At 39.0% G+C, this 24,666-nt stretch overlaps 1 protein-coding gene across 1 annotated transcript in view; it reads left to right on the top strand.

Moving 5' to 3' along the window:
- Nucleotides 1–936: 936 nt before the first annotated feature.
- Nucleotides 937–24,666, top strand: part of Abcb5 (ATP binding cassette subfamily B member 5) — a 100,222-nt gene continuing 76,492 nt past the window's right edge. The window contains exons 1-5 of the mRNA XM_031356875.1: nt 937–999; nt 2,017–2,090; nt 7,862–7,919; nt 12,967–13,117; nt 18,588–18,642. Coding sequence (XP_031212735.1) covers nt 2,038–2,090; nt 7,862–7,919; nt 12,967–13,117; nt 18,588–18,642 — 317 coding nt within the window. The 5' untranslated portion in view covers nt 937–999; nt 2,017–2,037. The remainder of the gene's footprint in view (nt 1,000–2,016; nt 2,091–7,861; nt 7,920–12,966; nt 13,118–18,587; nt 18,643–24,666) is intronic.

Below are 24,666 nucleotides of genomic sequence, written 5' to 3'. Positions count from 1 at the left end.
CATGCTAAGTAAAAAAAGCCAGGCACAAAAGGTATCAGACCTTGATTTCCCATCTTTGAGATGATTTAAAGACATCTTTATAGAAGCAAAGTATTACTAGAACATATTAAAATTGGACAGTAAAAGAGTTATTATTTAATGTAAACACAACTCACTTTGGGGAAATGAGCCTGGCTTGCTGATGACTAGTTATACTGATTGTCAACACTACATAGGAGCCTAATGTCATTGACCTTAAACTCTGCACTTTAAAAATTTGATATTATTAAGGTTATATTACCTATATTTTGACTCAACCAAATTTATTTAAAATTCTGCATTTCTATTAATGTCTCACATAACATTTAGCTGCTGATTTGAAGACACTGAGTTATAAGACTTCAGTATGATGGGGAAGGTGTTGTTGAAAGCTCCTCAGGAAAAGAAATATCTTTTAGATTCTTGTAACTAATAATTGGTTCATATATAAAACCAATATTTTGAAAGTCGTTTGTAAATGAATTAGTAAGACATATAATATACCAAGGTAATATATTTGTAAGGTGAGCTAAACATTGACTATAATACAGATACAAACAGCAAACTCAGAAGGACATCTTAGGGAACAGTTTGAAGAGGTACAATCAAAGCCTCACGTAGGCTGTTGCATATTCTGTCAATGCACTGCGGATGTACTAAATATTTTATTTTAGTCAGCTATTTTAAAGGGCTGGAACCAAGCAACAGAAACTATGTGTGCAATCATTGCAGACTATTTTCAAAGAGTACTTATTCTACTCAGTGGATACACTTTGGTCTCATTATTTCCAACGGCAACTTCATATGAGGAACACGGTGTTCTTTATATGAGACTTCATCACTGATTATATCAGATAGTACAGCTGTCTGAGCAGAACACAAGGTTGGCTAAGCACCAGGATTGAAGAAAAGTTATTTGTTGAGGAGAAAAGCCACACATGAGTCTTGTGTACATGGACAACAGATCATGTTCTTACTGAGGTGAGATTTAATACACCTTCATGTTATGAATGTGTGGGTTTTATTATATAATTGTTAGTTTTATAATCTGTTAATGATATTTACCAACTATTTCATGACTGTCTTATTTTATCACTTTTCGTATGTATATATTAGAAATGTTATAAAGTCACTATGGGAAGTGTCAGTATCTACCATACTCACTGTGGTGAATGACTGCATTTTCATCTTTTTTGGTGCTGCATTTCTTTCTGACCCATTGGGACACCCATTGGAAATGTCATTATCTGGAAGCATATTAGCACTGTAATATGCTTTGTACTATTTAATTAATTAGTAGTTCCCTCTACAAGTTACACCCATGTTTTAGTATCATCTTAGTACAGGGCAATATGCAATATGCTTTAACAAATGAGACTGATCATGGGCATATTTCATCAATAGTGAAATAATAACTTATACACACAATGATGAGCACAAATATAACCCAAAGGAAGGATGTGTTGTGCTTAATGCAGCTCTAATGACAAATAGGTTTCCAAAATATACTAAGTTCTAGTACTACAAATCTACTTATGGTGGATCATCTAACTTCGTAGTTGGTGAAACAGAAAACTACCCCGTTAGAATGCTGGATATCAAAAATTAATATTCCACATTTTATAGAGAGTCCTAAGCATCAGGGAGCTTCAAGATTTCCCCTGCCAATATCAAATCAGGGTTAGAGTTGGAGTGAAATTTAATATCTGGACAAACAGTACATTTTCCACTTTACTTTCTTTGTTTTATTCCTATTCTAAAAGTTTAGTTAACTCAAGCTCGCAGCTAAGAACGAGGTGAAATAGTCACAAATTCATTATCAAAATGTGAGCAAGATCTATTGTCTAAGCAGAAGCTTCACATTCAAGGAAATGCAGGCAGAGTGCATTCTGAACAGCTTCTGGAGCAGACTATTGAAAGGTGTAGCATGCTGTTGTATGCCAATCAAGTGAAAACTTGACCTACTCATGCTATATTATTATCATTACTTTATTTCAGGAGAATTAAACTATAAATAATATGGCACATTCTGAAAGAGCCAATGGGTTGCAAGAAAGTAATCAGAGATATGGGTAAGCTTCCACTAAATTCTACAATTTTTCCTGAGATTTCAAACATACATTATCCCTTTCACAGCTGTAACAGAAAAAAATTTTTTTCTTTTTCAGAAGTAACAATATTTGTATTTAGCTGTACTTTAATTGTTATTACTGTTAATACAGTTGTTACTACAATTGGTTCCACATTGGTTCTAGGACAGGTAATTGCTATAGAAATTGTTGAGTTAGGAACTCAGATATCATGTCTTTTGAATTTCTTGTGGTAGTAAGTAGAGTAAAGGAAAGATGGCTGAATGACTTAATTTCACATTGATAGACCCTTGGTTCCATATGGTACATGTATTTTCGCTAAGTAGATGTTTTTATGCCTATGTACAGTATACTGCTTTCTACATCCAAAATGCATTCGTGTAAAGATACAAAATAGAGCTTTAAATCCTATTTTCATTTTTACCATTAACCACAGATTATATTTGGATATACATTCGGTATAGCTAGAGAATAACTCCCTAGCCCACATGATTTATTAACAGGAAATATCTGGAATAGGATCTCCCACCATTTTAACAATTTTCAAGCATTCAACAATCATCACCTGCCCTATTCAGCCTACAATACTCACAATCCCAATCTTGACTGTGAGTGTAACTTTTATTTCACATAAAAATAAGACCATGCAATATTTGTCTTTCTGTGTCTTTTTGCTTGGGGTAATGCTTTCAGTGGCCAGTTCTTATCTCCTGGAGACACTCTGACTCAGAGCTCCAAAATCTCTCCACCCAGCTTGCTAAGTCCCCACTGGTGGATCACTACCATGCCAGCTCCATGCTTCAAACCCCCAAGGCCTCTGTGGTGCACATCTGGCAAACCCATGCTTTGCCGCCATACCTTTCTCTCTTGAACCCAGTCAAACCACCATGACACAGGAAATCACCATACAAACTTTGTTCTGAAAGAATGGTAACTCAATCTCTAGGCACAACAACTAGAATCTTAATCTTGTAAGCCATATTTAAATCTAAATCCTCCAGTAGTGAATGCTGGGGGATCTGCCATAGAAACCGGGAAATTTAGTAGTTACATCTTCCCCCTCCTATCCCTGTCCAAAAAGAAAAAGCCCACATCTATATTCCTAATACTAGGAAGGCTGAAATAGGAGGATCTGAATGCCAGCCTAGGCTACATAGTGAGCAACTATTGAAAGAAAGAAAGAGAGAAAGGAAGGGAGGGGGGAGGGAGGGAGGAAGGGAGGGAAAGAAGGAAGGAAGGAAGGAAGGAGATAGAGAGATAACTTAGTGTGTACTGCTCTTTCAGGGGATCCAAGCTGGGTTCCCACTATGCACAGAGGGCTGCTCACAACTGCCTATAACCCCAGCTCCAGAGAATCCAACACCCTCTTCTCACCTCCATAAGCACCTACACATGAGTACATACACAAAGAGAGGGGGAAGGGGAAGAGAGAGAGGTGGCAGACTTAAAAATTAAAATTTAAAAAATTTTTTTTAAATAAACAAGGGATGAAATAATGGTTTAACAGTTAAAAGCATTAACTTCTCTTGCAAAGGACCCAGGTTTGGTTTCCAGTACCCACCTGATGATTCATAACCAAGGAATTTGATGTGCTCTTCTAACCTCTGTGGGTACCACAGAGACCACACATGATATACGTACATGTATGTAGACAAAATACACATACATATAAAATAAAAATACATGAATCTTTAAAATATAAATAAATATAAGGGAATATTACTGTGCTGTGTGTTAGCATTTTGTCTAAGCTCTGCCCCATAGTTACCTGGCAACACCAGGTATACCTGGCTCACTATAAAAGGGGCTCCTTGCCCCCTCCTCCTTCTCTTGCTCTCTTGCCTTCTTGCTCTCCTTTGTCTTCTTGCTCCTTCCCCCTTTATCAAAGGAAAGAAAGAATATGTTTGGTGGAGGTGTACTCGAGTGTAGGGGGAGGGAGTGCCCGAGGGCCCATGCTGAGGCATCCCTTCACCTGGGAGAGACCAGCCACAAGACAATGGTATAGCATAGAAGAGTTTATTCAGGGAATGGGGAGGGGAGTTGAGAGGGTAGTAGAGACAAAGAAAGGCAGAGAGAAAATAGAGAAGTAGAGGCTGGCCATGAGCACGTAGACAGAGTGGGGAAAGGAAATGGGAGAGGGGGAGGGGGAGAGAACACAGCAAGAGCAAGAAGGCAAGAGAGCAAGAGAAGGAGGAGGGGCAAGCAACCTCATTTATAGTGAGTCAGGCATACCTAGCTGTTACCAGGTAACTGTGGGGCAGAGCTTAGACAAAACGCTAACACTGTATCTATGTCACATATTTGTTATGTATCCATATTTGTTACCTAGTAATATTTGTTGTGTACCCATACTTGTTATGTATCCATACTTGTCATGTATCCATATTTCTTATGTATCCAAATTTCTTATGTATCCATATTTCTCATGTATACATCTGCTGATGGGCATTTCAGGTTTGGGCAGTATGAGAATACTCCTGCACTAAACATGGACATGCAGAGAACAACTCTTCAGCACACTGATTATAATTTTTCCCTTTCAAGGCATAGTTGTAGTGGGGTTAATGGATTATTTGGGTATTATATTTTAGTGGGGTTTATTTTTATTATTTTCAGTTATGTGTATGAGTGTATGTCTGTGTGTGTGCAGGTGCCCTATAAAGGCTAGAGGGGTTAGATCCCTTGGCGCTAGAACAGCCCAGTATGGGTGCTGGGACCAAGTCTGTGATACTCTGGAGGAACAGTGCATGCTCCCAATTAATGTTCACTGATGCCCAGTTATTTACATTTTTGCTGTTGTTTTGTTTTTGTTTTGATTTTTTAGACAGGGTCTCTCTATGTAGGTGTGGGCTGTCCTGGAATTTACTATGTAGACCAGATTGGCCTGGAATTCAGAGATATCTGCTGCCTCTGCTTCTTGAATATGAGATTAGAAACATGAGCGAGCATGCCTGGCCTTATTTGCTGAATTGAAACAAACCTGTAATATTTTTCACATAGCTGAATTTTTTGTTTTGTTCTCTGTTTTTTTCCAGACAGGGTTTCTCTGTATAGCCCTGGCTGTCCTGGAACTCACTCTGTAGACCAGGTTGGCCTGGAACTCAGAAATCTGCCTGCCTCTGCCTCCCAAGTGCTGGGATTAAAGGCATGCGCCACCACTGCCCGGCTCTGAATTTCTAATAATAATAGCTATTATTAAAATGTTTTAAATAAGTATTGGGAATACTTTAAAAGCCAAGAGTTGCATCCCACACCTTTATGTACATACACCTTTAATCTTTTAATGCAGTTGTTATTTTCCCATATGGTTGAGCTCTTTTCTTATAAACTGAGTGTTTCTTCTCTGATTTCTGTGCCATCGATGGCAGCATAAGGGAATGATGAGGAGATAAATCTGTTTTAGATTTCATTTGTACATTTAAGCATCACCTGTGGACAAAATAAGCCATATCTTCAGCTTACATTTGTCAGCATCATAACGACTTTGTAGATAAAAATTCAAGCTTTGAATTACAACCAAGGTCAATCCCTAGCTGTGTAAACTAGGACTGTTCACTTTGGTTCTATTTACATTTCTTTGAAATGGTCATGGCACTACTGACCTTGTGGGTCTACTACAGTCGTAGACCACAGAGCAATTAAAGAATACCTCGGAAAAACTGAAGTGAGGAGATGGCTAACTTTACTGGTTACCTGGTGGGACTGAGAAGCCACACAGCTGACTTACCTTAGAGGAGACAAGACTAAAGGATGATGCTAGAGATCAGCTGGTAGTGAGAACTGAAGGCTAGGTTGAATGGTTTTGAAAAGCCGGATTCCTGGAGTATGAGGGTTGGCTATGCCCTAAAAATCTAGGCAAGATTCTGACAAGGTGGGCAATGCTCACTTGGTGCTAGGAACAGAAATGTGGGTGCTTTGGGCCATATAAACTTAATTACTGAATCACTAACTTACCTCGGCTTGCAGCCAAGCAGAGAACACACAGGATCTGTGAACAGAGACTCAGACAACCTCGATGTAGTTGGGTGCCCAAACTACACACCTGCACAATGGCAGCCTGGCCTCTGACTGGGAGCCAGCCTATGGCTCCTCTCTTGTTTCTGATATAGAGTATAGTCTATCGTAAACCGACACAAACCTTGTAAAGGTCAGGGGCGAAGAAATGTTCTCCCTCAAATGAAATTTATCAAGTAACAAAAGGGGGGATGGCTATAGGAAAGAGGTTTACAATTTCAAAGCACTGTGTTTTTTGTTTGTTTGTTTGTTTGTTTGTATTTCGTTTGTGTTTTTTTCCATGCCTCCTCCTAGATACCAGCTGATACCTAAATTAACTATTAACCTGAGGCAGGAGAACTGACACAGAAAGGAGTACATCATGGTGACAAAAATTGCACATTCCAAAACTGGAATGGCAAGTTTGCCACAAGTTGTACCTTTTCCTTCTTGTCTCGATGTGTTAAGTGTTATAGAATTGTGCATGTTTGGTATAAATTCAATGTACAAAAGTCACATGTTGCACTCAAGTGTCCTTGAATTGTGAGCTAAGGAATTTTCAAAGTATCGACAAAATTCAGAATATCCCCTGCAACACACCTGATAGAACTCGATTCTGGTAAAGATAACAGCTGCACTTTAGCATTTTGTTAGAGAAGGCTGTTTGTTTGTTTGTTTTTTAATTCGACTCTTCATGCTTGGAAGGATGCTGCTGTCCTAAGGACACAAGAACAGGTGCTGGTGTAGGTGTGAAGCAGCAGACCCCTCATGTACTGTGGTAGGAAAAGTCCTGGAAAGTGCGCAGCCTTCCTTGAAAAATTAAATACAGGGCCTGTGAAGTGGATCAATGGGTTAAACTGCTAACTGGGCAAGACTTATTGAGCAAGACTGATACCCTCAGCTCAATCCCTGGATCCCACTTTGGAAGGAAAGAACTCCCAAAAGTAAGGTATCCTCTACCCCTCCATTCATGAGCTATTGGACACACACACACACACACACACACAAATAAAATCTTTTAAACATAATTTAAAAATATAATTGGTGTTTTCTTTAGAAACTCTATTTCTGGGTATATATACAAAAAGATTGAAAGCAGAGAGTACATTCATAATCATAGATGCATCAGTAACAATCGTCAAAGCATGGAAGAGATCCTATTGGGTGCTGACTGATGTGAAGAGGACGTGCAGTCCTGTGAGAATAGCAATTCACCTTAAAAAGTGGAGAGGGACTTCATTGCAGCAGAGAGGAAATTATTCTGAGTGATCCCAAAATGAGCCTTGAATCACAAAAGGGGAAGTACTGTGTGATTTCATTCAGCTGAGTCACTACAGTTGTCAGGTTCATAGATGCAAAAAGCAGAATGGTGGCTGGGGAAATAGGACAAGGAGCAGTGTTCAATAGGCACACGGGATCGGTATTTTGACGAAAAGAGTTCTGTGGGAGGCGTTAAAGGTACTTTTGGTGGCCTCATTGTCACTTACAGTGGTTATGAAGGTGGCGTATGCTATGTGTATTTTAATACAATTTAACCATTTCCACTTCAGATGTATGTATCAACTACTATACAGACAGCCACAGGCAGCTTCAAAAGTTTGTACTCCCTGTCATTAAAATCTGTTTTTCACATTTAGTACTTTATGTGAACTTGCTGTCAAAGTAGTATTACTTTGACACACTTTGGCAAAACGTGAATTGGGAAATTAAACAAATTCTGTTCAAATTGTACCTTTTCTGTCTTCATATTTATTTTTCAGACCTCTGCAAGAACAACTGCCTAAAGCAGGAAATCAGGCTGTTGGACCTATTGAGATAGTAAGTAAAACTAGGACACAAGTGTATGCATCAGAAAATTGTAGGAATTGACAGTAGCATATGGAATGTGCTCATTTATTTGGTAGTTTACATCTTCTTCTATGTGAAGAAAAAAAATAGAAAAGGATTCATCATAGTGTCTGCCACAGTCAGTATTCTATTGCAGTGAAGGGATGCCATGACCAAGGCAACACTTATAAAATAAAGCATTTAACTGGGACTTGCTTATGGTTTCAGAGGATCAGTCCATTATCTTCATGGCAGGGAGTATGACAGCAGGAATCATAGTAGCAGGCAGGTGTGGTGCTAGAGAAGTACTTCAGAGCTACATCCTTCACAGGAACAGAGAGGAAGAGACACTGAGCTTGGTTTGGGCTTTTGAAATCTCAAGACCCACCCCCAGTGATATACTTCCTCCAACAAGACCACGCCTCCTAATCCTTCAACCCTTTCAAGTAGTTCTACTCCCTGTGACTAAGCATTCAAATATATGAGTCTACAAGTGTCATTATTCAAACCACCACAGTGACTTTCCAAAATGACAAAATAAAAGAATCTCAATTCTCCACAGTAAAAGATAAGAAAAACATGCAGTCTCTAAGCAATGATATCAGCTTTCAGCAGCATAAACTGTGGGATGTGATGGGGATAAATGCTACCCAAGAGTGCTCAATAGAATGGACAATTATGAGCGACTCTTACTATGTTTATACTTGGAAAAGTTCCAGTTTATAACCATTAATTTATATTGTTAGTATAAAATTTCTTTTTTCAAGTAGCCTCTTTAATGATTTTTTTATTCTTTCAGAACTTTGTAAATGCATACAACAAATTTTTATCAAATCTATCAATTCTCTCTTTCAGTTTTTTTCCCTATCCCATCCCATCACTGCCCCTCCTCTCCCTCATATGTCCTTTTATAAAAATCCACTGAGTCCACTTGGTGCTGCCAGTATGTGCATGGATATAGGGTCATAAGTTGGAGCACTCATCATCCAGGGGCATCATGCTTGAAGAAAACTGACTCTTCCATTCCTGGAAGCCATCAGTTGCCAGTGGCTCCTGAGCTAGGGGTATGACTTCATGGACATCTCCTAGTTCTGTGCTGGGATTTTTTTCTGGTTTATTCTTTGCAGGTCTTGTGTATGCAGTCCTAACCACTGAGAGTTCATGTGTGCAATAGCCTTGTCATGTCTATAAGATACTGCTTTAGTGGACTCATACATGCCCTCTGGATGTTTAATACTATATCCTTTTAGAACATTTCTGCTTTCTCTTCCACCATGATCCCTGAGCCTTGGGTAGAGGATACCTAATGATTTAGGAGTTCCACTTAGAGCCAAATATTCCAGTCTCTCTTATCCTCAGCATATTTACCAATGGTGTGTTGCTGTCTTAATTAACATATACTTTTAAAAAAAGTTTCTCTGATGAGAGTTGAGAAATGCACTAATCAATGGATATAAATATAGAACTTAGGGGATAGTTTAATACTATATCAATTTAGCAGAATTATAATATTAGGCTCTACCCTAAAGTCTGCAACCAACCAAGCCATTACATTTTTTTCCAGTTGACTGTACCATGCATGAATTATATCTTATAGAACAGGTCTTAAATCCAATCAGAAAGTGGCTAGTTATGTCCATGATGTTTGTACACTATTCTACTATCAGACATATCTTGCCAAGACAGTTATTGTAACTCACAGAGTTTATAGTTGAGTAAGATTGTTGATTACTTTTCTTCCCCAGTAGTTGAAATAGAACCTTCTAACACTGTGAACACAAGCCAGAAGTGATGAAGTTTTCAGTGAAGCAGAAAGCATTGAATAGGGTTGGGGATGGTATGTGATAGGACAGGGTAGATGAGAAAATACTGAGAAAAATATAAGAGGATAATTAACTCTAAAAAGTTTTAAAAACATTTTATAGACACCTACTACTGTAGAAACTTGTATGTATGTATGTATGTATGTATGTATGTAGGTAGGTAGGTATAAAAAGAGTTTAATGAAGTTACTATCCTACAATAAGGGAACAATGCCTCCCTGGGGTGGCACAGGTTATCAAACAAAAAGTCTAGCACCTGGAATTTGGAGCCTCTTTTCATGTTATTGGCCACTGTGGTCCCATAAGCCTCCCCCAAAAATTACAAGATATTGGCACTGCTCTACATTTCCCTTCAGACCTTGATACTGAAATCCTATTGCTGAAGTCCACATACTTGAGTTATAGGACATGGAGCAGTCAAGCTGGTACAAAGAGTTTTTAAATAATTCTTATGTAAAGCTTGTATATAGCAGAAAATATACCAACACGTATTTGGAATTATGTACAAAGAACACTGCCATGCATATCTTCTTAAACATCTACTCAACACTAATCTCTTTGCTTAGTTGTCAGTGATATAGCAACTGCTATAGTTTGGTTTTTGTTGATGTGATAAACATCATGACGAAAAAGCAACTGGAAAGGAAAGGGTTTATTTTGGTCTACATCTTATAGTCCATCATCAATAAAAGTCAGGGCAGGAGCTCAAGGCAGAAGCTTGAAGTAAAAACCAAGGAGAAATATCACTCACTGGATTGTTCTCAGACTCATTTCAACTGACTTATTTAAGAGCCCACGCCCACCTGCCTAAGGATAGTAGTACTCACAGTTGACTGGGTCCTCCTACTGTTGTGTCATAAGCCCCAAAGACCACCAAGGAGCCTAATCTAAGGTAATCATATTAGAGTCTCTTTATTTAAGTTAGAGCTTGGGCTCCCCCACTAACCTGACACAGCAAGAAGGTGGAACCTTGAGCCTAGTTTTAAGCAAACATTTATAGAGACAAGAAAGGGGTATCTAGCCTAGTACACATCTGATTGGCGTGTCATTATGGCCTTTAACATAATTAGCTGATGCTGGGAGCCAAACTATAAACTTAACTTCTGCTTTCCTTATGCGATTTCCTGGTAGTTATTAGGCAAGGGCAGGCTTGTAACCTAGAAGTACAGATTTGTTGGGGAATAACTTGAAAACTGGTGCAAGACATTGAATTTGTTGGGAGAATAACCTTGAGTTGCAGGTCTTGTTGGGGGATAGCCTGGAAAATGGTGCTAGGTACCAGCCTATTAGTTAACTTGAGTTCGTCCTTAGGTCAGGTTCTCTAAGATGGAATCTGAACCTTAAAAGATTTGGTCTCCCACTACATTAATCACCATTTTTTTTAAAAATGCCCCCATAGACATGCCCACGGGCCTGTCAGATGAAAACCATTGTTCAGTTGAGGTTTTTCTCTTCTCATTTGATTGTCAAGTTGACAATCAAAATCTGTCACAACAAAACACATCTGTTTCAAAAGTTAAAAATGAGAAAGTATCACAATGTGCATAACTTTATAAGACAACAGACCTCTAAACGCATGCACAGGTAGACAACACTAATGTATTTAGTAGTGTTCAGATTTGTGGGTGTGGTATGTGCATGTGTACGTGTGTGTATGTGTGAATGTGTGTAAAATAATTATTATAGAAGAGATTATGAATTCAAGAGGGACTTGGGAAGGGGAGAAGGGGTGAGAATTATGTGAATTAAATGTTTCCATACATGAAATTCTCAAATCCTTTAATTTAAAAAACAAGATAACACACTATGCTTGTGAAAAGCAGAGGAGTAGACATCCATGTATCATATGTAGTGCTGAAAAATGTTATGACCATTACTTAATAATTACTGCTGAGCTATTGCAATGAATGAACAAAAGTAGTTTGTATACACAAAATATATACTAAGTCTGTTTGGTGTTATTCAGATCTAACGAATTTCAGCATACATTACATTCTTGTTTTATTGGTTATTTTATTTACTTGCATTTCATATGTTATCCCCCTTCTAGGTTTCCCCTTCACAAACCCCCTATCCTACCCCATCTTCCCCCTGCTTCTATGAGGGTACTTCCCTACCCACTCACCCACCCACCCACTCCCACCTCACCATACTAGCATTCTCCTATGCTGGAGCATCAAGCTTTCTCAGGAACAAGGGCCTCTCCTTTCACTGAAGCCAGATAAGGCTATCCTCTGCTACATATGTGGCTGGAGCCATGAGTCCCTCCGTGTGTGTTCTTTGGTTGGTGGTTTAGTCCGTGGGAGCTCTGGGGGGAGGGGGAGGGTCTGGTTGGTTGGTGGTTTAGTCCCTGGGAGCTCTGGGGGGGCATCTGGTTGGTTGGTGGTTTAGTCCCTGGGAGCTCTGGTTGGGGGAAGGGTCTGGTTGGTTGATACTGTTGTTCTTCCTATGGGGTTCTGATCATCCTCTCTCAGCAGGATGAAAACCCATGGCAAAGTGTCATTTATGCTTTGATTTTGGATTGGTATTTTGGGGACTTGACACAAGATGAAACATTCAATGTTTGGCTTTCAGGCATCCCATGTTACTACAAACATCCCTGTAAATAATTATTGACCCTTGTTTACAGATAGGCATTATTTGAGGGCAAATTTAATGTAAGAAAAACTGTAAATAAAAATGAAACATATAATTCACAACATTTTACCAGCTGGATTTTTACAGTTAGTGATGGTGATGCAATAATGTTCATGAAAAATGTGTTGATCAGCTTTTCATCAAGTCCTTAAAAATAAGTGAAAAATGGAAGCTTTGGAATCACTCTCATGTGGGATCTGAAGTATATTTTCATATAGTTTGAGTTGTTTGGGCTAGTTTGTTTTACAGAACCTCCTCAAACCCTGATGTGAATCTTTAAGAGCTGACTGGGCTGGTCAGTGGTACACACCCTTTAATCCTAGCACTTGGGAGGCAGAGGCAGGAGGATTTCTGAGTTCAAGGCCAGCCTGATCTACAAAGTGAGTTCCAGGACAGCCAGGCCTACACAGAGAAACTCTGTCTCGAAAAACCAAAAGAAAAAAAAAAGCTGACTGATTTTTTCTGTAGAGAGAAAGGCACACCAATGGTTTTACAATTGATTTAATCTTATGATCTGTTTTGATAGCAGTTTTGCTTGTGTTTTACAACAGTAACATTTCCACACTTTGTTTTCTCAGTTCCGTTTTGCTGATAATCTGGACACTGTTCTCATGACCCTAGGAATACTAGCATCCTTGATAAATGGAGCCACTGTTCCTTTAATGTCCGTGGTTTTAGGAGAAATAAGTGATCATTTTATTAATGGATGCCTAGTCCAAACTAACAGAAGTAAGTGCAAGATCTTTCTGTATTACTGGAGACTCAAACAAATTAAATATAGTAATCAGACATAGAGCTTATAGATTATTATAAAACAATATTTGTATAACATGTACTTGTCTATATTACTTGATACTAAATAACCAAGGTCTGTGTTAGATATCTTCAAAAAAATCACCAGTAAGATGTGTGTCTAGATATACAACAGTGGTGGAGAGAAAGAAAAAAAAACAAAAAGGAAGAGAGAGGAGAGGTGAGATGAAAAAGGGGTAGAAAAGGAGAAAAGGAAAAAGAAGAGAGAGGAAAGGGGGATAAGAAGAGATGATGTGTAGGGAGCCGGCATTCGCCATGGCAAGATGGCGCCTACTTCCGCTGTCGAGTAAACAACTGTTTGCGCATGTGCGTAGAGAACTGTTTGCGCATGTGCGTAGAGTGAAAAGACGCCATGTCACGGCCCATTCTGGGGCATTACGTAGGGTAATGAGCGAACAGCCAATCATGAGCAGACACGCCACGCTGTGGGCAGATACCCCGCACTGTGGTGTATATAAGCAGTGCGGATTACTGGCTCGGTCTCTTTTTCCCTCTGGGAGAGGGCAGTAAATGTCGTTGCTGCAGAAGGAACCTAGTGTGTCCGCGTGTCTTCTTCCCGGCGAGAGGACCGCGCGGGCTACAATGATGGGGGGAGGGGAGGAAGGGAACGAACTGGTTTACAGGACTGTGGCATCTTACAAGAAACAGCCAGTGCTGCAGCTAGCGTCCTAAGGCCGCTTATTGATAGTATATAAGAATCATCAGAGATCCTCTGCAGTTCATCTTGTCTCTAGAAATTTTAATAATGTTCTGAAAATAGTGGTGCATATATCAGGACTTACTCGAAAGCATGGCTCATTTGCACCATTCCTCTATAATGCCTCCTTATGAAGAAGAGATCAGACAGGTGTGACTAAACATTTTGGTTCACTAGCTTCTTAGAAGTCTTTACCTAGATGTGGACATATGTGGTATTCTCAGTCATAGTTCTTACGGAATTATGAAGGCAGCAAAGAACGTGCAGGAAAGTATTTTGCTAATGTCAAATATCCCAATAATAGCAGAGAAGAGGAGAGCCCTAGCAAACAGGTTTTCATGCTACTGGGGTTGGTGAGCATCTTTCCTGAATCACGTCCCTCACACTACTTCAAGGTGATATTCTTTAAGGTGGCTTTAACTTAGTATATAGTTCTAATGGTTGTCTTGTGCATGGATGTAGTAAGGATCTGCTGTGTTTTAATGGATATTTTAAATATAGTAATTCTTTTTTTAATATTTGTTTATTATATTTATAATATAATAAATTATATTATCCCAGACTCTTTCCCTAGACAACTGTGGTTGTCTTCAAACACAACAGAAGAGGATCAGATCCCACTACAGATCGTTGTGAGCCACTATATGGTTGCTGGGAATTGAACTCAGGACCTCTGGAAGAGCAGTCAGTGCTCTTAACTCCTGAGCCATCTCTCCAACCCCAAATATAGTAATTCTTCAATTTTATATAGATATTCCAGATTCAGTATCCTTATAAGCTATTTATTGCAACTGAGACAAATGTCTCATTAAAACCTGTACCATCTCTTAGACACTTGCCTAGCTTTTGCAGTGTGCCTCCCTCTGTGCCCTACTTGACTTTAAATATATCATGCCTTTTCATTTTCTACTCCCTGGCTGATATTTACCTTTTATCTGAATGGAAATAACCCATTGATTCTGTCTCTGTACCTTCCTGAGTGACTGTTTCCTCCCAAAACAGCTGAGATTTTTGTCATTTTAATGATATAAACAAAGCAAAATTACATATGTGAGTAAAATTAAAAGTTTGTTCTTTATGGGGGCTGGAGAGAGAGTTTAGCAAGTAAACTCGTGATGCTAATGTGGTGTGTGTGTGTGTGTGTGTGTGTGTGTGTGTGTCTGTGTGTACACATAACACCTATAATTCCATGCTGCAGGAACAGAAGCAGGGGATTATTAACAGCCTTGCTCCTTCAGTGAGAGAACATGTCTTAAAGGAAAAGTGTAGAGAGTGATCAAACAGGACACCTGACATATTCCATGTAGGCAGGCACATACACCTAAAAACACATGTATGGATACAACACAAAATGTATATGAAAAAAAAAAAAAAGTCCAGGCAGGGAAGTGAGCCCGCAAAGAGATGAAAATGAAAACTCAGTTTAAATTGACTTCATCAACCTGGATCAGACTTCAGGGGGTCTAATACCAGGCAGTTCATTGTCAGCATATCTAAAACATAGTACAATTTGGAGAAAAAGATTTCCAGGTGACAATCATTCCAATTCCAGATGCACAATAAAGCTATGGTGTGACTAATTGGAAACTTCTTTACAAAGTATATATGACCATGAAGGTGGATTCTATGGCTAAAGATAAAGGTCTAGGGAAAGAGTCTGGGATAAACATTTTGGAGTAGTTAAGTCTACCTCTATAGTAAAAGATGGATGGAGATAGCAAAATGGTCACTGGGTCGTTAGTAATATCCACTCCCAGCTTTCTGGGCAGGAAAGCAGGTATTTTATCTCCTCCTTTGAGGAGAGGCCCCTATATGTTTAACATTCCTTTTTTCCTTAGTGATCTGTGGGCAAAAAGACCTCTGTAACCATCAACACAAAAACATTTGTATTTTAATGATATCAGCTAAATATTGTGGCACATATTGATTCATAAGTTTAGAACTTTTCAGAGTAGATATTTACTGATTGTCAACTCTGTCATAGTGAAGTAATGAGAAACCCAGCAGCCTACGGCAGTCTTTTTGGAGTATTCATTTTGTTTGAGGTACTCTATAACTGTTCGTCTTTTACTTGACATCGTGGTCTGAATGAGAATTGCCCCCAGACTTATGCATTTGAATCCTTGGTTCCCTGTTGGTAGAACTGTTTGAGAGAGATTGGGAGGTGTGATCTTGTGGAAGGAAGTGTGTCACTGGAGGTGGGTTTTGAGTTTTCAAAAGCCCACGCCATTTCCAGTTTCTCTTGCTTTCTCTCTCTCCCTCCCTCTCTTTCTCTTTCTTTCTCTCTCTCCCTCTCTCTCTTCCCTTCCTCTTTCCCTCCCTCTCTTCCTCTTTCTCATTCTCTCTCATCCTCTCTCCCTTTTTCTCTCCCTCTCTTCCTTCCTCTCTCTCCCCATCCCTCTTTCCCTCCCTCCTTTTTCCCTTTACCATCTCTCTTTCTGCCTCATGCTTGTAAATCAGATGTGATCAACTCCGGCTCTAGCACCATGCCTGCTTGCCTGCTTGCCTGCTACCATACTCTCCAACGTGATGGTCATAGACTCTAACCCTCTGGAACCATGAATCTCAAACTAAATGCTTTCTTTTGTAAGTTGTCATAGCAATGATGTCATGCCACAGCAATAAACATAACACATTTGCTTTGGATCAGAACAGTTAGTGCACATGTAATAGATATTGCTGTGGTGCATTTTCTCAGTGTGGCAAAATACTTGACACAGGGCAAGTGAAGTGACTCAGTGGATCAAAGTACTTGCTGCTGAATCTGATGACCTAGATTTGATCTCCAATATCTACAGAGTAGAAGAAAAAAACTTCTGTGAGTTGTATTCTTACCTACATACACACTAAACAAGCAAACAAATGTGATGTCAACAAATTAAAAGGAAAAAAGTTTTATTTCAGCTATTGGTTTGGAAGGCTTGGGCCCACCGTACAATGGCTCACTGCTATGAGCCTGTGATTAAAGCAGAGCATCATAGAGAATGGGTGTGGCAGAGTGCAGTGCAAAACAAAAGTGCTTACCTCCTGGTAGATAAGAGGCAAAGAGAGCAGAGAACAAGCCTGAGCTGGTGGCCACCTTTTCCTTCTGCTTTTATCTCATGCTGGCCCCTGTTGGATGGCACTGCCTGCATTCTGGGTAGGCTTCCCCTTCAGCTGTTTCCCTTATGTCAATTGTCCCTGAAAAGGCCCTCACAGTCTCACACAGAATGTGCTTTACTAGTTTCCCCAGCATTGTCAACCCAATCAAGATGTCAATCATGATTAACCATCACTATGGAAAATATAAGAGCAGTTTAGATTCAGTTAAGTTTCTTGGATATTATTGTTATATCATAAATTAAAGAGATGTTCAGGGACTGAACAGGTAGCTCAGTGGTTAAGTGCACTTGCTGGTTTTGCAGAGCATTTTATCCCAGCACACCACAGTTCCAGGGAATCTGATGCCCTCTTCTGATCTCATGGTCACCTGACAAACAAATGGGATGTGTACATAAATGCAGGCAATATGTTCATACACTTAAAATAAAAATAAATGTTTAAAGAGGTCTAGGAATATGAAAGGGTATTCTTTTAACATTTTAATGATAGTTACACTATGTTAACTTTCTGGAGGATAATAAAAGAGGATTATTTCCAATGAACAAAGTAAAAATAGTAATTCGCATGAATTAGAGATTCCTTTCTGTATAAACCTTGAACTTTTGCATTGGCTATTTCTATTGATATAATCTCAAATTGAGATTACACTATTTCTATGCCTGTGTGATAATATTTTAGAAAGAGTATTGATTCTCTTTAGTAGCTGGGTTAAATCTTAGTTAACATTTCTATTAAGATTTATTATCTGTATTCTTTCTGCATCAATTTTAATTTTTGAAGTGGCTAGTTAAAATTATGTATCATGATTCCATAAATGGCATGAGGGAGATAACTATTCATATATAAATAAATTCACAGACATTATTATATGAGATATAAGAGATAAAGAACATTAAAGCCTGAAGTTTTTTCCAAATGTTTATTACAGAGGTTTATTAAAGAAAATTGTAACATTAGGTACTGTCTTTGGTTTTGTATTGTTGTAAGTCAGGACTTTGGATATTGTTAATAGTAGGTGATATTTGTCTAGAAGACACAAAGAAAATTCTGCATCAAAGACTCATAAGCAAAGATTGTTTGAAACAGTTTTGTTATTAGTTCCCTTGGTGATAACCACCTATATTTCAATAATATCTGTGTCCATTTTTTGCCATAACAACTTTTAGAACTTCCTCATATATGTTTGCATTTCTTGAACTTTCTAAGTCACTCTTGAGGACATGTTGAATTTAATCCTAAAATGCATAACCTTGGGCAGAAAATGGGATTTTGTTGCTGTAACTCTCTTGGCTGTCAGCTGATTGTTAAGGTATCCTAGAGAATTCTTTCCAGGTGTGAGCAATGAAGTCAGTGTTGCCTCTTAGCTTTCATGGTAGGGAAACATTCGTAAGAGAAAATTCTTGCAAGTTCTCCTTTAAAAACATAGGCAGCAAAGAATCATGATCCCTAGGCATTGATTCCATTTTCTATAAAAGCAAGCAAACAAACAAAAGTTGTGTACTTGGTTAGGAGGGAAAATTATGAAACATGTTGGGTAACTATTAATTAATTTCCTTTATAATTTAAAAAACAAATATTTTTTTACAGCTAAATATCAGAACTGTTCTCAGTCTCAAGAAAAGCTGAATGAGGATATCATTACGTAAGTCCAAATGAATTAAGTTCCTACTTCTTCCATAGTGCTTTATCCAATACTTGTAAGAAAGAGCTAAAAACCTTAATCATTTATATTATGCATAATTAAAGTAAATTTGTGCTTTTCTTCCATTCCATATATAGTATAATTAGTACATAATTTTTCCATCTATCTAAAGGGTCTGGGGAGATGGCTCATTCAGTAAAGTGCTTACTGTGCAAGTGTGAGGACCTGAGTTCAAATCTCCAAAACCCAGGTAAAGCCAGGCACCCAGCACTGGGGAGAGGACAGAGGATCCCTGGAGCTCATGAGCAAGACAAGGTAGTCAAATCAGCAAGCTCCTGCTTAGGAAAAGACTGGCCTCAAATATAAGACAGAGGTCAAGGAAAAAGTAATGCTGACCTTAGCATACGTGTGTGATACATATGTACATACATATATATACGTATTATATATATATATATCACTGCCACGGACTGGGGTTTCTTGTGGGGTCCATTGTTCCAAGGGACGATGGGTTCTGGCCAGGTGTGCACGGTATTCAGCTTTGACAAACAAGACTAGACATGAGTGGTGTAAGGTCTGAGTGAATTTCTCAAAAATGACATGAGGCTTTTATAATCGTTGCAAAAGAGAAATGAAAAATCTGGCAGCTCAGTAGTTGAGGTACATCTGAGGCCATCTAAAACACACTAGGTCTAAAACAGCAGCCATCTCCTCTGGACTGGTGTAGCACCCCCAGGCTCCGATCATGCTCAGGCCGCATGGCCCTGGCCAGAGTCTGGGGGAGGTGGGGGCTGCGGGTGCGCCAGCCAAGAAGGTAGAGAGGCTCGAATCTCGAATCTTCAATGCTGAATGCTCAAATCTTGAATGTTCACTCTCTTGAATCTCAACTGGTGCTGTACCCCTCCACCCCCCCACCCCCGAGGCCCAAGCGCTCTGGGCCCGGGGGGGTGGGGGGGGTGACAGTGGGGACTACGGACTTCTACCTAAGTTCTAGTTCTAGTCGGAGTGCGAGTGAGACCAAACGCTGAATGCAGACTGCTGCATCTAGAATGCTCAATGCTGTAGACTGTCTCTCACACACACACTCTCAGATTAAGGTCCCGCCCATCCTAGGTAAAACGCCCACTATGCTAATCTTTTGGGGAAGTAGAGACAGTCTCTTGCTAATTCCTAGGAGTGGTTCAGCTATAGTACATGACTTGTCCTGGGATAAGTCTCTTATTCTGTGAGCTTCAGTGGCCTACCCACATGCTGGAGGCAATTAGTTAGAATGGCTTAACATTCCAAACCAGGGTTTGACTAGGACATTGGAACATTGGTGAAGGTCAGAGAACAATGTCAGAATTTTCTTTTTCTAGCTGTTAAGAAATGATATCTTGGTGGGCCCCTAGCACACAAATATGAGGACATATCTGGGCTACCTCTGAGTTTGGGGTGCCAGGTGACAATGCGGAGGCAGGAGACTGACTTTCCTTGAAGTTTGCGCCACAAATACCACCGTCACGCAAAGTGTGCGTGGCATATCACATAAAGATTAGAAAAATAAAGTGTGTAGTTATCTTCTCTGAGTACTCTGAGTTGTATTTGACAAAATTGTCACCAACCTAAGAGCTGTGAGGATCTGTGATTTTATGCCAGTTTTGTTCCGAGAACTGAAAGAACACCTCTTAGAGGATAGAGGATTCTTTTTCCTTTTCTAAAAATTGTTTTTCTTTCCAACCATTATAGGAAAATGCTACTTAAATTTTAAATTTGAAAAGGTATGCTAATGATAGAATTTACTAGAAGAGCTTATCATGTGTAAGGCCTTGGGTTTGATCCTCAGCACCATAAAAAGAAAAAAGGAAGGAGAGAAGGTACATGAATTAAATGGATATAGTGAAGCAAATAATTTTGAAAATAAAATTTTAAAAAATAATAAAAATTGATTGAGACTAAATTCCATCCATATTAACAATCTCAAAATCTGAATAATGAAAAAAATTATAAAGGCATTCAGTTTTGTAAATTATAAGGTAATACTAGACTTGACTTTATTACATGCCACATGCTGAGTTAAATGTTCTGTATTTACTGGTCTCTTCATATTTTTCTCACTAAAAGTTTCAAAGTCTTCGAACAGACCAGAGGGATATTTAGTATTTTCTTCTGTGCCTTAGCTCTGTTTACTCAGTTTGGTTAAAATAGGATCTGTATTACTGAGACTTAGAACTCTCCATGGAGCTTTAGCTGGTCTTGAACTCATGATCCTTCTTCTTTAACCTCCATCCAAGGGCCAAGTAATGGAAATATGCCACTATGCACTCTCTAGTATGTTAGCCACAGCCACATGTATCTACAGAGATACAAGCTAATTGAAGTTAAGTAAATTCTAAATTCACTTCCTTAATCTGTATCATTTTTCATGGATTCTGTGAGTACATCTGTCTGTGGGTACACCTGCAGACCTGTTCTGTGAAGTATATATTTTTAAAACTGTATCATTGTCTTATGATTGAGCTAAAAGAGATCTTGTAAATTCTGAATGTATATTCTTTCTTAGATTTGATAGACAATTGTTTTCTTGCAGCACATAGCTAGTCTTCATTTACTTAAATGGTTCTTTTGAAGTACAAATGTTTTACATTTTGATGAATTTAAATTTATTGACTTTCTTAAGGTTGTGTTTTTGAATTTAAAAATTGTTTGAGCAATCAAGAGAGTTACTATTTTCTTCGATAAGCTTTCATGGTTTAGCTCTTACCTGTAGTCCTGTGTCCATTTCAATTTATGACTAAGGAAGGTTCTAACCTTCTCATCTTTCTCACATTTGACCTAGCACTTTGTGAAAGACAAGACTGTGCTTTCTCAGCCATGCTGCTTGGCACTTTTGTTAAAGGCCAACTCTCTGTAACTGTAAGGGTTAAGTTCTAGCTTCTGAATTATAGATGCATCTATCTTTATGCTAGTACCATACCTTTTTAATGGCTAAGATCAAAAACTCAGGTGACAGCAGATGCTGGCCAGGTTGTGAAGACAGACGAACACTCCTTCATTGCTGGTGGGATTGCAAGCTGGTACAACCACTCTGGAAATCAGTTTGGCGGCTCCTCAGGAAATTGGACATAGTACTACCTAAGGACCCAGCATATACCCAGAAGATGCTCCAACATGTAATAAGGACACATGCTCCACTATGTTCATAGCAGACTTATTTATAATAGCCAGAAGCTGGAAAGAATCCAAATGTCCCTCAACAGAGGAAGGGATAGAGAAAATGTGGTACATTTACACAATGGAGTACTACTCAGCTATTAAGAAAAAATGAATTTATGAAATTCTTAGGGAAATGGATGGATCTGGAGTATATCATCCTGAGTGAGGTAACCCAATCACAAGAGATTATACATGGTATACACTCACTGATAAGCAGATATTAGCCCAGAAGCTCAGAGTATCCAAGATACAATTCACAAATCACAAGAAACTCAAGAAGGAAGACCAAAGTGTAGATACTTTGTTCCTTCTTAGAAGGGGGAACAAAATACCCAGGGAAGGAGTTGCAGAGACAAACTCTGGAGCAGAGACTGAAGGAAGGCTAATCCATAGACTGCCCCACCTGGGAACCCTTCCCATAGTCAATCACCAAACCCAGACACTATTGTGGATGCCAGCAAGTGCTGGATGACAGGAGCCTGATTTGTCTCCTGAGAGGCTCTGACAGTGCCCGACTAATACAGAAGTAGAGGCTCACAGCCATCCATTGGACTGAGCACAGGGTTCCAATGAAGGAGCTAGAGAAAGGATTCAAGGAGCTGAAGGGTTTGCAGCCCCTTAGGATGAACAACAATATTAACTAACTAGTACCCTCAGAACTCCCAGAGACTAAACCACCAATGAAAGAGTACACATGGTGGGACTCACGGCCCCAGCTGCATATGTAGCAAAGGATGGCCTAGTTGGTCATCAATGGGAGAAGAGGCCCTTGATCCTGTGAAGGTTCTATGTCCCAGTGCAGGGGAATGCCAGGGCCAGGAAGCAGGAGAGAGTGGGGTGGTGAGCAGGGAGAGGGGGGAGGGAATAAAGTTTTCAGAGGGGAAAATGGGAAAGGAGATATCATTTTAAATGTAAATAAAGAAAATATCTAATAAAAAATAAATTTAAAAAATCACGATTTATTTATTGAGAGAGAGAGAGAGAGAGAGAAAGAGAGAGATGCAGGTTCAGGGAGGGTACTACAGATGAGACTCTACATAAAGAGAGCTTTACCCTAGGCACCAGAAGCATCAGGAAGAGCAGACTCTCCCTCCCTGATAGGGATCATGAGGGTGGGTGTGCAGGCTGGCAGTCAAGAGGGAGGACATATTCTCAAGGTATATGGAATTTAATGGGGTAGAAACAGAGTGGGGAGAGGGTTGTTTTTCTTTACAGACTTATGGTAATCTTTATAACAAAAAGGACTATTTATTTGCCTGAAGGTCCCATTCTTCTGACAATTTGTATTTCCAAAATATAACGACTAATATATGTACTTTGAAAAAATTCTTTCTCTCTTTCTCTTTCTTTCTTTCTTTCTTTCCTTCTTTCCTTCTCTCTTTCTTATTTTATTTAATGTGTATATGAATTTTTCTCTCTGTGTATGTATGCATGTGTCACTACAAACATGCTTAAGTCAAATTACATCTTGTGGTAATCAGTTCTCTCCTATAATGTAAGCTCCAGGAATCCAACTCAGGTCATCGGGCTCAGTAGCCAGCAATTTTACCATTTCTCTCTGTCCTTAGAGTTCAGGTGCCACAGTTCTCACCTAAGTACTTATCTTTTTCCCATGGTGCATTGCAGTGACTTCCTGGTTCCATTGCTATCATCACGTCTACCAATTTTCCACAGAGGCCAGAATGGTCTTTTACACAGTTTACCATGTAGGGCCATCCTATGCATGGCTCTTCTGATGACCCTCCATTTCCCTTGGAATAAAATGAAAAGAGTACACAGTCTCTAAATACCAGTGCTATGCAACAGTCTCCTGCCTTATCAACTAAACATGTTCTTGGACCATCCCAGGAAAGAACTTCTCTCTCCCTAGAATGTTCTTTGTAATATGTATATATATATATATATATATATGTATATATATTTGCTATATATATGCTATACATGTTTATGTATATTTATATATTTGTATACATTTAGATGTAAATATATTTTTTATATATTTAGATAAATTTATATTTATATATTTATATGTAAATATATTTACATTTATTTATTTAGCAAGATGGGATTATTTATTTGCCATGCCATATGTATGGAGGTCAAAGGTCAGTTCATGGGAATCAGTTCTTTCCTTCTACAGTATGGGTCCAAGGTATCAAACTCAGGTTATCAGCAAGGCTTTACCCACTAAGTCATCTCACTAGCTCCTCTCTCCAGTGTTTAACAATTAACCCTGTTTCACAATTTAGATCTCAGTCATACTTTATCATTTGTGTTAGTTCTTCCAACTTATGCTTTTCCACCAATTATTCTGAGGCCTATCCCTTGTTAACACCACTCAAGTACACTTGAAATTCTTTCTCTTTGTGTCCTGTCTATCTCTCCATCAGAATGTTTCTTTAGAACCTAACACAGTGCATTCCCCACATGTGGTTATTAAATGACCCTGTTTCTTACCTGTCCTCCTAGTTAAGTGTTAAAACCAAGTGTTAAGTGATGAACACCAAATGGCTGAGAAGCACCTAAAGAAATGTTCAACATCCTTAGTCATCAGGGAAATGCAAATCAAAACAACCCTGAGATTCTACCTCACACCAGTCAGAATGGCTAGGATAAAAAGCTCAGGAGACAGCAGATGCTGGAGAGGTTGTGGAGAAAGAGGAACATTACTTCATTGCTGGTGGGATTGTAAACTGGTACAACTCTGGAAATCAGTTTGGCGGTTCCTCCGGAAATTGGACATAGTTCTACCGGAGGACATAGCTATACCACTCCTGGGCATATACCCAAAAGATACTGCAACATGTAAGAAGGACACATGCTCCACTA

This window comes from Mastomys coucha, unplaced genomic scaffold, assembly GCF_008632895.1.
Source record: "Mastomys coucha isolate ucsf_1 unplaced genomic scaffold, UCSF_Mcou_1 pScaffold6, whole genome shotgun sequence".
Lineage (NCBI taxonomy): Eukaryota > Metazoa > Chordata > Mammalia > Rodentia > Muridae > Mastomys > Mastomys coucha.
This window is presented reverse-complemented; position numbering and strand designations above follow the sequence as displayed.